This window comes from Camelus ferus, chromosome 1, assembly GCF_009834535.1.
Source record: "Camelus ferus isolate YT-003-E chromosome 1, BCGSAC_Cfer_1.0, whole genome shotgun sequence".
NCBI lineage: Eukaryota > Metazoa > Chordata > Mammalia > Artiodactyla > Camelidae > Camelus > Camelus ferus.
The window spans coordinates 196,733-213,392 of record NC_045696.1 but is presented as its reverse complement, the minus strand read 5'-3'; the positions used below and the strand labels follow the sequence as shown (position 1 = coordinate 213,392).

The 16,660-nt window shown below is 46.8% G+C and overlaps 1 protein-coding gene across 4 annotated transcripts in view; it reads left to right on the top strand.

Annotated features, from left to right (window-relative positions):
- The window catches only part of PRMT2 (protein arginine methyltransferase 2), a 31,137-nt gene extending 21,707 nt beyond the window's left edge, over positions 1 to 9,430 (top strand). For 3 of the 4 annotated variants that reach the window (XM_032485283.1, XM_032485144.1, XM_032485217.1), the window contains exons 7-11: positions 4,333 to 4,508; positions 6,135 to 6,264; positions 6,966 to 7,102; positions 8,119 to 8,290; positions 8,907 to 9,430. In XM_032485283.1, the coding sequence (XP_032341174.1) occupies positions 4,333 to 4,508; positions 6,135 to 6,264; positions 6,966 to 7,102; positions 8,119 to 8,290; positions 8,907 to 8,939 (648 nt within the window). In that variant the 3' untranslated portion in view covers positions 8,940 to 9,430. The remainder of the gene's footprint in view (positions 1 to 4,332; positions 4,509 to 6,134; positions 6,265 to 6,965; positions 7,103 to 8,118; positions 8,291 to 8,906) is intronic. The other variant, XM_032485339.1, reaches the window with a different exon arrangement.
- Positions 9,431 to 16,660: the final 7,230 nt, after the last annotated feature.

Genomic DNA, 16,660 nt, shown 5'->3' with positions numbered 1-16,660 from the left:
AGGTTAATGGGATTGTCTTCTTAATTTCTCTTTCTGATAGTTTGGTGTTAGTGTATAGAAATGCAACTGATTTTTGTATGTTGGTTTTGTATCCTGCAGCTGCACTGAATTCTTTTATCAGTTCTAACAATTTTTTGGTGGAGTGTGTAGGGTTTTCTCTATGTATTACCATGTCATCTTCAAATGGAGACATATTTACTTCTTCTTTTCCAATTTGGTTGCCTTTTATTTCCTTTTCTTGCCTCATGGCTCTGGATGGGACTTTATTGCTATGTTAAATAAAAATGGTGAGGGTGTGCATCCTTTTCTTATTCCTGATCTTAGAGGAAAAGCTCTGCTTTTTGAGGTTTTAATTGAGCATTTTGTATGACTCTGTTTTCTCTTCTTTCTTAGTGTATTGGTTATACTTCTTCCTTTTTGCTTTTTAAAGTGGTTGCCCCACAGTTTGTAACACACATTTGCAGCTGATGCAGATCTGCTTTGAACACTGTAATGCTTCATGGTAGTGTGGTTTATGATAACAGAATAATCCTGAGCCCCTCCTGTCCCTGTGTCGTCATTGCCATTGCTTTTATAATGTGTAAGCATAGCTGTATACGCATACATAAGCGCATACGGTCAAATACTGAGTTGCTGCTATTTGCACAAATTGTTAGATTAATTAAGGATAAGAGAATTAAAAGTTTTAACTTTATCTTTAATCTTTCATTCCTTTCTCGGTACCTATCTTTATTTAGATCTGTGTTTCTGATCTACAGGCAGACCTCAGACCTTGGAGATACATTGTGGGTTCAGTTCCAGACAACCACAGTAAAGCGAATGTCGCAATAAAGCGAGTCACAAGAATTTTTTTGTTTCCTAGGGCATATGAAGGTTATATTTACACTATACTATAGTCTGTTAAGTGTGCAATAGCATTATGTCTAAAGTAACAATGTACATACATTAATTAACATATACCTTGCTGCTAAAAATGCTAACCATCATCTGAGCTTTCAGCAAATCGTAATCTTTTTGCAGCAGTAACATCAAAGATTGTTGTTTGGAGGATATAGGCAGTATTTTGTAGTAACTGTAAATGGAGTGTAACATTCGAAACTTGAATAAAGAAGGTGAGGAAACAGATTCTTCTCTGGAGCCTCCAGAAGGAATGCAATGGTGCTGACCCATTTTGGACTTCAGAACTTCAGTGAAATAATTAAAAAAACAAGTGAAGATCATTGACCACAGATTGCTACAACAAATACAATAATAATGAATGTTTGAAACATTGGGAGAATTACCAGAATGTGACACAGAGACATAAAGAGAGCAAAGGCTGCGGGAAGATGGCGCCAGTAGGCTTTTTCGATGTTGCGTTGCCCCAGACCTTCACTTTGTACAAAGCACAGCTTCTATGAGGTGCAGTGAGGTGAGGTCTGCCTTAGATCATTTTCCTTCTCTCTGAAGAGCCTCTTTTAGCATTTATTGCAAGGCAGGCCTACTGGCAACAAATTCCCTCAATTTTTGTTTGAGAAAGTTTTTATTTTATTCATTTTTGAAGGATAATTTCACAGGGTGCAGAATTCTAGATTGGTGAGTTTTTTCCTCTCAACCCCTTCAGTGTATCAGCCCGCTCTCTTCTTGCTTGTGTGTTTTCTGAGAACTCAGATGAAGTTTTATCTTTGTTCCTCATAGGTGAGGTGTTTTTTCCTCCAGCTTCTTTCGGGTTTGCTCTTGGTCTTCTGAGTTTCTGTAGTTTGAAAGTGGCTTGCCTAGTTGTACTTTCTTTTTAGCATTGATCCTTCTTGGATCTTCTTGCTCTGCGTTCCTGGGTCTGCGGGTCGGTGTTGGACAGTCATTTAGGGGCAGTTCTCAGTCAGTATTGTCTCTGGTGCTCCTTCTGTTCCTCCCTCTTGTTCTCCTGGTACTTCCATTGTGTGTGTTACACCTTCTGTAGTTTCCTGCAGCACTTGAGTATTTGGTTCTATTTTTCTAGGCTTTGTTCTCTTTGCTTTTCAGTCTTGGAGGTTCCTGTTGTCATGTGCTCAAGCTCAGAGACTCGCTGCTCACCTGTGCCCAGTCTACTGCTGAGCCCATCGAGGCACCTGTCATTCCTGTTACGTGGTTTTTGATCTCAAACGTTTGCTTTTGGTTCTTTCTAAGATGGTTCATTTCTCTGTTTACATTGCCCTCCGTTTCTTGTCTGAGTCTGGTTCGGAGGCTTGCTGAGTCTCTCAGACTGTTACTTGCCCTTGAGTCTGTGTGCTCATTCTTGCGTGTTGGCCAGTCATGATGTACTGCATACAGGATCAGTGTGGATGGGCTTTAGTGATGTGGGGGAGGGAGTTGTCCTCCAGGCCTCGCCAGGCCACAGGGCTCGAGGAGCCTGGGCCTCTGCTCTGTGACCTTCGCAAGTGCGTCTCAGTTTCTTTCCCCCTTTTAGGTGGGATCGGAGGGGCTTGAGTTGGCTCTGTCTTTCCCCACCCTAGTTAGGCTCTGGTTAAACAGTTTCTCCTGAGGGCAGACCCTGTTAAGAAGGACAGAATATTCTGGCATGTTTCAAAATGTTCCTTTTTAACCTGTGGAAGCACGAGGGGCCTTCTCTCTGCTACTTACCTTGGGACCCTGGTGGAGTCCAGGAGGGGAGCTCACGGAAGTGTGGGGCCTGTGGCTGGAGTTTCGGACTCTCGGGCTTCTCCACAATGAGCCCCCAGCAGTTCGTGTTTCCTCCCTGGACTCTGGTTCCAGGGGAGGTTCTGCTCCAGTGAGTTGTGGTTCTCTGTACAGATCTTCCTCAACTTCCGACAGGGTCTCGTCCTGAGAAACCTGTCGTAAATTGCACGCACCTAGGTCGGAAATGCGCATAGTACATCTGACCGACCGGACGTCCCCGCCTCGCCTCGCCTGCCGTAAGCGGGCTCGGAACGCTCACGCCGCCTACGGCTGGGCGCAGGTGTAACACAAAGCCCGTTTGGTACTGAAGTGCTGGCTGACGCTGCGTGGAAGGGAGGAGCTGGAGGGCTGTTGTCGCCGGCTGTTCATCCTCCTGATGCCCGGCCGCGAAGAGCCGTGGCCTGTGGGCACATGGTGTCACTGTGTGTGGCTGGTGGGAGAAGGGCAGAATTCAAAATTCAAAGCGTGGTTTCTGCTGAATGGCTATCGAACCATCGTAAAGTCGAAAACTCCCAAGTTGAACCTGGTGAGTCAGGGACCATGTGTGTTAGCCTCTCGATTTCTCCAGTTCTGGGCGCAGCAGTTTGCTCTTTGACCTCATTTCTCTTTCGGATCTAGGAAGAGTTGTTGATATTTCAGTTTGTTCAGCTTTTTACTTGTTAGGACAGAGTAGCCCCTTCCAAGCTTTCATCTGTTTGCCCCTCTCAGAGAGACACCACGGGGTACAGACAGGTGAGAGATTTCCAGAGAGGGCGGATGGTGGGAGGCCTGGACCAGAAAGGGCACCGCGAGGAGTGTTTGGCTGATGGAGCCATTCTGGGTCCTGACCGAGCTTACACAGACTGGTTCACTGTATGATCACTCAAAGACTAAACTTAAAAGTTACATGCTGTGCAGTTTTCACACGTGTGTGTGAATGGGTGTATGCGGGGGTGTGGGGGTGTGTGTGAGGGTGTGGGTGGATGTTCGGACACACATCTCAGGTGAAAAAAGTGATGCCTTCTGCTGCTGGGTTTACTCATGATTTTTATTTTGTTTGTGCTTTTCTGAGTTTTCTCCGTTTTTCCATACCGAACAAGTATTTCTTCTGTAACAATAGCTGCCTGCAGTTATTTAAGAGAAGCAACCCCCCGGCTTCCCATCTGCCACGAGACACAGCGTCTCTGGCCCCCTGGCTCCCTGGTGCACCCTGGGGTGCCGGCACCCGCATCCTGCCTTCCGGGCGAGCGCAGTGGCGTTTGGCTGCTCTTCTCACTTGCGCTGTGGCCTCCTGCTTTGATGTTTTTAAGAAGTGACTGCAGTCAACTTAAAGGGCTGTGAAGATTCTGGGACCACCCAGACCATGCCGCGTTGCTGGAGAGTTAAGACCCTGCGGCACCAGCTCCTAAATGTGTGGGAGCAGCTGGTTCCTGGGTGACCAGTGGGCGAGAGGGCGCTTTCCCTGACCTTGGCCATGCGCACCGGTGAATCCTGATGTGGATCACGGGACATAAACCCTGGCTGGGATAGAGTCAGTGACCATGTCTGGGGGGGTGCGAGCGCGTTCCTCCAAGTGGACCGGGCGGCGGTTGCTCTCGAGGGTGACAACTGTGCAGACCCCCGAGGGTGTGATGTAGCGAGGGGTTGGCAGACAGGGCTCTCAGTCAGCACGTCTTCTGTGTGTCTCCTCCCGTGCAGTTTGAGTTCATGATTGAGTCCATCCTGTATGCCCGGGATGCCTGGCTGAAGGAGGGCGGGGTCATCTGGCCGACCTCGGCCGCCCTGCACCTCGTGCCCTGCAGCGCCGACAGAGACTACCGCAGCAAGGTGCTCTTCTGGGACAACGCCTATGAGTTTGACCTCAGCGCCCTCAAGTGAGTGTCGGCTGGCTTTCCTGGCCTCTTGGCGGGGCAGAGTGGCCGCTCGGTCTAGAATACGCCACAACCCTGATCTAAGACATGACTTAGACACATTACCTTACAGGCCTTTAAACTGATAACATGTGATGGGGATTGAACTGTCCCGTTCATAAGACCCCAATTATAGTGGGAAAATAAGGTCATGTGTATGAACACGTGGGCCATTAAACACAACTGGAAGTTCCCACTAAGAGCCATACATTTTTCATAAGTCAGAAAATGTGTTAGTGAAGTCCTTCCTGGCACTTTGCAAAGAAAGCAGTACTCCAGAATAGATGGTTTCCTGGTTTTGAACATACGGACATGCTTGTAGTGGAGCTTCAGGTTTTAACATAAAGTGATCTCCTCACAAGGCCTTCACATCTGCAGTGTTGCCTCACCAGAGGAGGGCGGTGACATCCACGAGCTGCTTCCCCAGGGCGGCAGGGAGGAGGCAGGAGGCACCCAGCCTCAGCCCTGGGAATCAGGGAATCAGGGAGAGCCTCCTTTGTCAGAAACTGCAGGAAACTTCTGTTCGTGAGCCTGGACACCTGCTGGATGCCCAGATAGGGAGTTGGCAGCAAGACGCGAGGGCTCTGGGCCTTTTTATTTTGTTATTTAAAAACTCACAAACTGGGGAGGGTATAGCTCAGTGGTAGAGCATGTGCCTAGCATGCATGAGGTCCTGTACCTCCATTACCTCCATTAAAAAATAAAGAAAGAACAATAAAGAAACCTGATTACCTCTGCCCACTTCCACACACACACACACAAAACTCAAAAAAAAAAAAGAAAAAGAAAAAAAATGAACATAAAGGTATAGAATCTTCCCCAGTTAATGTGCTGGATCATTGCACTGTCAGCCCAAATCCCAGAGCGGGTGGAGGGGAAGGTCTCTGACAGAGCTGTTCCTGGTTTGTGCAGGACAGATGCACAGGAAGGGCTGAGGGGGTTGTTGTTGTTTTCCAGGTTTTTTGGGAGGTGATGATTAGGTTTATTTATTTTAATGGAGGACTAGGGATTGAACCCAGGACCTCGTGCATGCTGGGCACATGCTCTACCACTGAGCTACAGTACCCTCCCCCTCCCAACCCCCGGCTGGGAGGGTTTTGAAAAGAGCAAGGAGGAGAGTCTCATGCTGCCTCGTGTGCACATCGTGATAATGAAGGCAACGGGAAAGACAGGTGAGCAGAGCAGCAGGCTAGGAAGCTCTGATTGGAGTGTGTTGGGAGAGGGCACATCATGAGCTGGAGGGAGGAGGGCTGAGGCCACACATTACCTGGGGACAGCCAACCCTAACCCTAACCCTTACCCTTGGAGAAGGCGTCTGTTCCCTACACCTTATGTTAAAACTTAATTCCACATGGCTTCCATGTCCTCTGGGTATGTGAGACCCACCAGCAGGGCAGAGGGAGGTGCCTGTTGCTCCCACACCCAGCTGCTGTCCAGGCAGAGGCTCAGCAGGCTGTCCTGCAGGAGGGCACCGAGGGCCCTGGCCACCTGCAGGGCGAGGCAGCACCGCTCAGCGGGATACAGGAACTGATACAGAAGACTGTGACATGTGTGGTCGGATCCTGAGCGCTCACTTTGACTTTTCCCCAGATCTTTAGCAATTAAGGAGTTTTTTTCGAAGCCCAAATATAACCACATCTTGAAACCAGAAGACTGTCTCTCTGAGCCCTGCACCATCTTACAGCTGGACATGAGAACGGTGCAGATCACCGATCTGGAGGTGAGGAGAGGTGACGCTTCCTTCTACACCAAGTAACCATTGTTCAAATAAACGGCTTAAACTTTCTGCTGTTGATTTGCCCTCAGTCTTTCTTACGTTCTATTCTGATGTCGCTGTCTATATTTTTAGGTTGTTTTCTTTATAGTTAACCTCTTTAACATCTTCAGTTACTTTTTAGATTTATGTTTAATATTCTCAGCATCCTCCGATTCAAATAAATCATATAAGTTTCACCATAGAAGTTGAATTAAATTTTTTTCTAAGTTTTTTAGCTCCCAGTGAAGACAGAATTCCTAAGAATGTTTCTTTTACTTACCCTCTGTGACCACGAGGTGGCGCGTGTGGGTTCAGAACGACCCGTTTTAAGGGCTGCTCGAGGCGGAGGAGACCCGGTTGCAGAACTTGGACGGGCTGAGCCATGTGCAGACTGAACTTTGGAGGCTGTAGTTAGTTTGGGATCCGGAGCTTTCTATCTGTGCGAAGAAATGAAAAGTTTTCCGCTCGAATCCGGGAACAGAAAGTCAGGCGAATGAGGCCCAGACTGCTCGAAACCTTTTCTGATTTTGTGCGGCCTTTGAATTCAGGATGCAGGTTTTGCCGTGTGATGTGCGCAACTGCACTAGCGGGCTGTGGTGCGTGTGTAATTCCGCGTGGTGCGGGGTCCAGGCGGGCCCCTTTCTCACTGGTTTGCTTGCACACAGACGATGAGAGGCGAGCTGTGCTTTGACATCAGGAAGGCAGGCACCCTGCACGGGTTCACAGCCTGGTTCAGCGTCCGGTTTCAGAACCTGGAGGAGGACGAGCCACAGCTGGTGCTGAGCACGGGCCCGCTGCACCCGTGAGTGCGCCTCGCGCCGCGCAGCCCTTCCGGGACCGCAGGCCCCTCCCCGCCCGCCTCAGGCTCCCCCCACCCTCGGTTGCCCCGACGCTGCTGCAGCTTCTTGTGGTCAGAGTCCCCCGGGGTTTCACTCGGACTGGACTCTGGGTCAGCCGATGTCTTCCTGAGCACGTGTTTGGCGCAGTGCTGTCCTGGCTGCAGGCTGGCTCCTGCGCGCTGGGGAGCGCACGGCATCCCTTCTGGTGCGGGACGCGGTAGCCTTCGCTGGGGGTTTGCGCGGTCCTTCCGCCCCGGGGAGCATCGCCCAGGCCCGGGTCAGGCGCTCCGTGGCCCTTGGGTCCCGGAGGACCTCAAGAGAGGAGCCGTTTGCCCGGAGCGGCCGGTGGAGGCGGCGGGGCAGGGACTCCAGCCAGGCCACCTTCCAGGGCCGCGCGGGTGCTAGCTGTCGCGGGGTGGAGGTTGAGGGTAGGAGCCTTGGGAACCACCCGGGATGCTGGGTGCCTGTCAGTTTCCCTCCTGAGCGTCTGCTGTGGGGTCCTCCACACAGGTGATATGGGACGAGGTGGGGTGTGGGCCAGGGAAAGAGACCCCCCCACGGTGGCCCAGGGGTTGCCCAGGAGTCAGGGAGGACAGGTCATGATGGGGGAGAGGTTAGCCAGAGCCTCACTGCTTGGTGTCCCCTTGAGCCAACAACCTCAGACCCCCGGGGGGACCGCTTTCCCCCAAATGCTGCCTGTGTCTTGCTCACATTTGACCTTTCACAGAAATAACAGCTTTTTTTGGGGACACGATTTCATTGGTGGCTTTGGGTGGACACTGCTGTGCCAGCACGTGGAGGCTGGGGCTGGGGAACAGGCGCCAGGCAGGACCCCCACGCCTCAGGGAACCTGAGCAGCACCCAGGGCTGCATCCTCGCCCTACAAGGCGGGAGTGTGTCTGTCCCAGTGGGAGCCTGCAGCCAGGCGCCTGACAGGGTGGGAGGGCGTCTTGGGTGACACTGCGTCCCTGTCTTGCAGCACCACCCACTGGAAGCAGGTGCTGTTCATGATGGACGAGCCCGTCTCGGTCCACGCGGGAGATGTGGTCACCGGTGCAGTTGTGCTACAGAGAAACCCAGTGTGGAGGCGGCACATGTCTGTCACCCTGAGCTGGTCCATCACTTCCAGACAAGACCCTGCGTCGCCGAAAGTAAGGCATTTAGCCGAGAGTCATGTGCTGTGGTGCTGGTCTCGGGAGATGGTGGGTCTGGGGGTGATCACAGTGGGGGATGCCCATCCCCACCACACAGACCCCACGGCCAGACCTTGTCTGTGTCACTTTTCTCATCGTCGTGATGGGCAGTGGGTGCTCTTATTACAGAACAGGAAGCGGAGGAGCAGGAAGGTGAGTCATATGCTGTGAGACGGCCAGTCAGTGAGAACAGAGCCCGTCCCAGCCCAGGAGACCCCCGGCTGCAGAGTTGCTGAGGGCCTTGCGCCCACCGCAGTGCCTTGGCCATGGGCAGTGGTGTGAGGGCTGGAGTGAATGTGTGGCTGGGTGGGCCACTGAAAGTCCTCTCCTTTAGACTCCAGGTTAATGTAGGAGAGAGAAGAAAATAATCAGATAGTTTCCCTTTACTTTGTAGCACCTATTTTGTGCTTTGTTTTATGCTCATTTTATGTGACAAGTTGAAATGTTTGTTGTTAAAGTCTGTACCTGAAGGCCAGACTCTTGAAAATACTAAATGATTATTAGGAAATACTGCATGTTGGTCAAACTGAAATGATTTATTACCTGATTGGTTTGTTTTCTTTGTCTTTTTCAGGTTGGGGAGAAAGTCTTTCCAATCTGGAGGTGACAGGGCAAACAAGCTCTGTCTGGAAGGCAGCGTGTGGTCCTGGAGGCTCGGACGTGACCAGCGAAGACGCGCCCGGATGGGAACGTGTCCTGTGAGCCGCCACTTTCTCTCTGATGGAGTGACAACAGCCTTGCCCCGGGCTCCACGGGCTTGCCGTGTCACTGCCCTGTCCGTCCCTAGAAGCGGGCTGTGTGCCTAGTGTCCACCTGTGGGTAGCTGGTGGCACAGTGTCCCTGAGCTAGGTCTAGTTCTGAGCTCACAGGACACAGACGTCAACCATGTCCTCCTGTGAAGGTGGCTGTTTGTGCACCGTGTGTCCATGTGCTCTTCCTGTCCCTGGCTCAGCCGCCCAGCTGTGGGGCGTGCGGGGCTGGAGGTGCAATGAATGCGATGCGGCTCTGCATGGGGTGGTCCGGCTGTAGCGATGTCTTCCAGACGAATTACGTGTTGGCACATAGTACATGCTCAATAAATATTTTTTAATAAATGAATGCTTCTGTGCACGTACAGTATTTTTTACTGGGTGGGTCAAACTGTGTGCATTGCTCTGTAACCTTTCTCATCTAATATTACAAAGAAACTTTCACGCCAGTGGGTCCATGTCTAGGTTTTTGGGTGTGTGTCAATTTGACTTTCAGCTGTTTACTGGAATATAAAATCTATACCCCAGACCGCACGAGTTGTGAGCGTACAGATGGATGACATTCCACAAAGTAGACAAATATGTAGCCAGCGCTCAGGCCAAAACCCTTGCACACACTCGGGGTCCCAACTGGCCCTTCCTCTCAGAACCACCCCCAAGGTGGTGCCTGGCTTCTAAGACTGGAAGTGGCTTTAGCCTGGTTTCCAACACTGTATGAGTAGGAATTGTATACTTAGTGAATTTTCAGTAGACTGGATGTTCATGTCCTCCCCAAACTCATGTGCTGAAAACTAACCCCCAGTGTAGTGTTTGGAGGTGGTGAGGTCGTAAGGTGGTGCCCCGTGAAGGGGTTAGTGCCTTTATTATAAAGGGCCCCGCAGAGCTCTTGCCTGACCTACACGTGAGGGCCCAGCAGGAGCGTCCGCGAACCAGAGCACGCTTCCCACCAGACGCTGGGCCGGGCCCTGATGTAGTAGGGACCTCCAGCCTCCATGACTCTGAGCACCCACGTCCACCCTCTGAGCCCTCCATGCGGTGTTCTTGGGGGCTGCCGGTCCCTCGGTGTCTGCCTTCTGTAGGTCATGTGTTTGTGAGATTCATCCATGAGCCGTGTGCTTCACCGTCTGCATGCACACAATGTACGTGTCTTATTCCAGTGTTGGTTGTTTTCGGTGTCCAGCTGTTATGACTGGGGTGAAGGGGAACATTTCTGTGTGTTTGGTGCACATATGTGTACACCTTTCTGTGTGTTGGTGCATGTGTGCGCACACATTTGTGTGGTGCACATGTGTTTACACATTTGTTTTCGGTACACACTTAGGAGTTCAGCTTCCCTAGAAATGACAGATGGTTGTGCAGAGTCAGAGGACCTGCGTCACTACAGCCCCCTGGGAAAGCTGCAAAGCGCCCACCCTCGTCAACACGCACTGCGGGCCATGTTCTCTGGTGGGTGCCCACGCTGACGACCGAGGGTCCGTTTTCCTGAGGCAGCGTGGCTTCATGTACTCGCTGCTCATTAGGGTGCCCTGTTGTTGGAGTGCTTCTGAGGGCTTCTGCCTATTTTACTACTGAGGGTTGTTTTTTGCTTACTTTAAAGTGTTTTTGATAAACAGAAGTTTTATCAAACTCAAAACTTAAATTTTGTCTAATTTGACATTACTTTTCTGTAAGGTTAACACTTGCTGTGTCCTGCTTAAGAAACCTTTGCCTGTTCCAAACCACTAAGATATTCTCCGACACTCTCTTTTACAGCTATGTTATTCCATCCTTTCCACTTAGATCAACTCTCTACCTGGAATTGATTTTTGCCATTGATGTGGAGGAGGATTAAGGTTTATTTTCCCATGAGGTAAAAGCTTAGATTATTGATTTTCAATCTTTTTCCTTTTCTAATTCATGCATCAAAAACTGAATTTTCCCCTAGAACTGTTTTAGCTGCAACAACATATTGTGATACACTTTCAGTGTCATGCAGTTCCAAATATTTCTAACTTCTGTTATGATTTCTTCTGTTGTACCACAGATTATTTAGAGGTGCACGGCTTAATTTTAAAAGGTGGCACTTTCTAGTTACCTTTTCTTAGTGCTCTCTAGCTTAATTTCAGTGTGGTCGGAGAACAAACTCAAACTCTTGAGTGATTCCAGTGCTTTGAAATGTGTTGGCTCTTGTTTTATGACTCAGTGATACTGGTCATTTTCACATGTACTTGAAAAGAACGTGTGTTGGACTGTTGCTGAATATAAAGCTCTATGTATGTGGTTTAGACAAAGCTGTTGTCGTGTTCAGCTAGTTGGATCTTGACTGACACTTTTGTCTGCTTATTCTATCAGCTACTGAGATGGAGGATTTAGAGCATTTTGGTCAACTTGGGTGGCCAACACAAAATGCCTTAGACTGTGTGGGTTAAACAACAGGAATTTAGTTCTCAGGAATTGAGTTCTGGAGGCTGGGAAGTCCCTGAGGTGCCAGCCAACCTGGTTCCCTGTGAGGACTGTCTTCTTGGCTTGCGGACGATGCCTTCTCGATGTGCTCTCTCGTGGTGAGGAGAGTGAGCTCTCTGGCGTCTCCTTGTAAGGACACCCACCCACTGGATCGGGGCTCCTCCTTTGTGACATCATTGAACCATAGTTACTTCTTCGAAGCCCCATCTCCAAATACGGTCTCCTTGAGGGTTAGGGCTTTGCATTATAGTGAATGTCTGTTGCCCCAAGATTCATGTGTTGAAATCTAACCAACAAAGGGATGTGGTTAGATTATGAGGATGGAGCCCCAGGAATGGGGTTTGTGCCCATAAAAGAGGCACAGAGAACAGCCTGGTCCCCTTCCTCTGGGTGGGGACACAGCAGGGAGACTGAACAGGGAAGTGCGCCCTCACCAGATGAGTCTGCTAGTGCTTTGCTCTTGGGCTTCCCAGCTCCCAGAGCTGTGAGAAGTGAATTTCTGTTGTCTGTAAGCCGCCCCATCCATGACACTCTGCTGCAGCAGCTCAAAGACAAAGACAGGCCTCAGCGTAGGGACTCTGGAGGAACACAGCTTAGTCCATAGCACTCTGCCCCGTGGCCCCCAAGTTAACGTCCTCATGTACAAAATGCATTCGTTCCATCCCAACAGTCCCCAGAGTCTTAACTCACTCCAGCATCAAGTCTGAAGTCCCAAGTCACATCTCAGTCTCATTAAAACTAAATATATGTGCGACTCAAGGTGGGATGCATCCAGAGGCAAAATTCCTCTTTCGCTGACCTGTGGAGCCAGACGAGTTGTGTGCTTCTGAAACACAGTGATGGAACAGGCGTACGATGGACTCTCCCATTGCAAAGGGGGACTTGGAAGGAAAAAAAGCCTGGTGGGCCCCAGGCTTGTCCAAAATCCAGCTACGCAAATCCAACTAGCTCTGAAGGCTGGACGATAATCCTCACTGGACGATTCACTCAGCTTCTTGAATCTGTATGTTTATTTCTCTTCCCAAATTTGAGAAGCCTACTTTGTGTATGTTTTCATCACTCTCCTTCCATTTTCTGGGTTCTGGTGAACCTAAAGTTATATCTTTTTTATAGTCTCATATGTAGTAGAGTTAATTCACTTACAAAATTTACTTTGGCTCTCAGTGGAAGAAAATTACTTAAGTTAATTAAATATTATATACTGTGATGATCATAGTTTCCAGATTTTGGTGACAGTTGGTATTTCCTGTCCCAGACTGAACACTAAATTCATAAAATTTAAAAAATATAATTATTCTGTAGTTAATTACACATAGACAAACCATAGTTTGCCAAGAGTTTTTAAGGAGTGAAAGTAGGCACTGGTAACAATTACACTAGGACGTGGACACAAATCAGGACTGTCCTAGGCAAGTCAGGCACAAGGTCATCTTAGTAATGTGAGATTGATTTTAAGTGATTAGTGTAGGCTAATTATACCTATAATTGTAACTATGTTGAGGGCTTTAAGGCACTTATCTTTATTATAATTAATGCAGTCATTATTTTAAAATTACCCATTATTTTATATTCTGTCTACTCAAATCATAACATCACGAGAGTAAGGGGATTGTTAAGTGATAAGTATCAGTGTTACCAGGCATGAGATACTGTAGGATCACATTTTATAAAGCATTATAACACTGTGCCTTAAAAGAACTACAGGACCCTGAATATTGGCCAAGCCAGTGTGTTTCTTTCTGTCTGCAACTCTTTTAAAATAAAATGTACACATCATAGCAAAAAAGAAAAAAAAAAAAAGGTAGTAGAGTTCTTTATATATCTTGGATATCACCGCCTTATCAGACGTATGATTTGCAAATAATTTCTCCCATTCTGTAGGCTGTCTTTTCATTTTGTTGATTGTTCCTTTTGCTGTGCAAAGGTGTTTTGGTTTGGTGTAGTCTTGCTGTTTTTTGCTATTGCTGCTTGTGCTATTATCGTTGAGGTGTCGATTCCAAAGTATCATTGTCAAGACTAATGTCAAGAGCCTTCCCCTGTTTCTTTGTAGGATTTTGTTGTGTGTGCTCGTCTCATTTGTCAATAACCAATATTGTCTTTTCCAGGTTCAAATCTAGGATATATGAAACAAAACAAAAACAAGACAAAACAAACAAAAAGAAATCCACAACCAAGTAATTCCTTGTGTATCAAGTTTCTCCATATCGTGCTGTCTTCTTATTTTGTTTTGTATATAATTTCAGGGGTTTTAGTTATACTTAGAGGTAAGAATAGGAAAAAGAATGTCTACTCCATCAGGTTTCTGTGGCAGATAACAGGATCTACTCTAGTTATTTTAAAGACAAAAGAAATTGAATTCTCTTTAAAAGTTTTCAGCTTTATTGAGGTATAATTGACCCTAACTTTAACCCAAAGCCAAACCCAGTCAGAATCTTAACCCCAACCCCAAGCCCAGACTCAGAGCTGAACCCCTAACCCTGTCCCAAACCGTCTACATGAACTCTTCCGCTGTGCTGTGTGCTGAGCATGTTGCCCTGTGGAGGAACCGGTAATTGTGAGACTCTCCCATGTGTCTTACATTCAGGGGTACCTAGATCATGGACATTGTGTTTTTGGCCTCCTTGATTTTTTAATCTTCAATTCAGAGCCCAAGTTCACCTGTATGCTCAATAGTCCTCAGGACATAAAAAAATCTCTTAGGTGTTCTGAGATGCTGTTTATGTTTATGTCTTTTCACTTTATCTTAGATGCAGGTAAATAATTATTGCATAGTCTGAAGACATTTCTGAATTGATATGCAAATATGAAGAATTTTATTTATTTTAAAAACTAAATATGTAGTATTTCTGACATCCCAAGGTATAGAGCACAATTTAAATAACACGCATATCTCATCACCTACTTTAGTGTCAGGGTTACCTTATACTCAAAAGTAACAGCATGTATCAATTTCTGTAATTTTATGATTTAATAATATTTCCTCTATTAAAAAGCATTCTACATTACTTATATGTTACTGTCTTCTAAAATTTTAAACCTTATACACACGACATCATAACCTAAGCCTTGTTAACTCAGTCCAGGGGGGAACTAAAATGTAACTCAGGTCATTGATAAACAGGTTACTCTGTCCTCAGGCACATTACTCCAGTGGTGCGAGGAATGCTAAGGAGTGGTCATATGATCATTTAATTACTTTAGGAAGAGAAAATCCTCATCCTTGTTTTGATGTAATTTATCTCGGAAATTCTATTTTCATTTGTAATCAGCAAGAAAGGACAGATGCTAGGGTAACATGATGCAATGAAATTACCAAAGTTCTCCAGGTGCCAGTTTTTCTTTTGCACAAAAATTAAATAAACAGTAAGAAAGGTATTGGTCCAGTGAAATAAAACAAAGCAGCTCACCAGGATGAGAATAACACTGGTAGCTTTGTTTTCAGGAGAGCCTCGTGAAGAGTGGATGGTACTGCGAACATGCTGAGCTATTTTGTGATGTCTGAAAAGAATATTCACCATGTAGATACTATTACATGTCATTAGAGAGAGAAAGAACAAATCTCGAGTGAATGTTGTGCTTAGAAATGTTGCTGCCAGATGTTGGTTATAGGCACTGGTTTTACAAGTAGCGGTGTAATACCCAGGACCAGCATGAGTGGCATTCCTGTTGGCCACAGTTCTTAAGATGATCTCAGTATAAATGATCATGTTGATGATCCAGGCAAAAAGTAAAGAGGGTTGAATAAACGTAGAAATTTTGGTTTTGATCCAGGCCCACTTACTATTACTTGGAGTAATAGTCACAGCTTGAAATGTACTCTGGAGGGAGGTTGCGTACAGAGAAATACTTCGGGTAACTCTCTGAATGTAAAGCACTGTTTTACATCCAATATCACCCATCTTGGGCCTAATTCCAAATGATAACATTATATTTGGGACCCCTCTGAATATGAGTGATAGGGTGTTAGCCAAAGTTAGGTGGGCAAGAATCGTATCTGCGGGCTTCTTCTTATGAGGGAGAATTAAGAAGATGTACATATACAACAAAAATAACAAGGAATTCCCCATGAACCCAATACAAATTTGAAAGGTGAAGAAGATCCCAAAAATCACGTCACTGGAAATCATAGTCTTTCAGTCTCTCTTAGATCTTCAAACCAAGATCAGCACGTCCTATAGACAGATAATTTGATTACGAATGTAAAGATTCAGAATAACTGTGAATGTATTAATTTTCCAGGAGACTTCCTGCAAGATGGTCAAATGTTTAGCTACATCAGACCAAGGGACCATCAAGATACTTAAAGAGCAGAATTTAACGTTTATGAAAACAGAAAGTATCATGTTTTCACCATTTATTCCAGTCAGTTTCTCTTAGAAACGTTCTGCTGATTCTGAAGACTATCTTTATGTGTTAAGAGACAGTTTACTTAAAACTGTAACTCCTCTTACCGTTCTATGCATAGTGAATGCCAGTAGCATCTGTACAATGATATTCTCTCAAATGTTTATTGTATTATATAGCTCATTTTTACAAATGAGCATATATAATTACTGAAGCATACATAAATATGTGGTACAAAACATATCTGACTTCAGTTATATTTTATTGTCACGTTTGTTATAAGGTTAACTAATATAAGATAAAAGAAGATATTATGGTCACATTCAAAATCAACGGCCAAGTTATAGATTACCTTCATCTCATTCTAAATCTCCAATCTGAAGCGTGGGCTCCACTGATCTGCTGAGACTAGAGAGTTCAGAATTACCCTAATCTCCCTGCAGTCAGTGCACACACACTGCAGTGCCTTCTACTGCCTACCGATGTGTCTCGTGACTCCTGTATCCTTCTACTCGACTGTTCCCTTTAATCATAAATTGAGACTGATGATGCCACTGACAGGTCAAGGGGTAGGGAGAGGCTTGTCATTCACATGCTGAGGCTCTGTCTGGGAGAGCAGGACAAAGCTCCCGAGATGATCTCAAAACGGCTAGAGCAGGAGTATAAAGGAAATTGGTCTGGGTTTTTTATTTTTTTATTTTTTTTATTTTTTTTTATTGTGATCCAGATGCGGCCTGGGTGAGGGCTCACACCTGCCAGCAGGGGCTGAATGCTTTGAATCTCTTACTTGCAC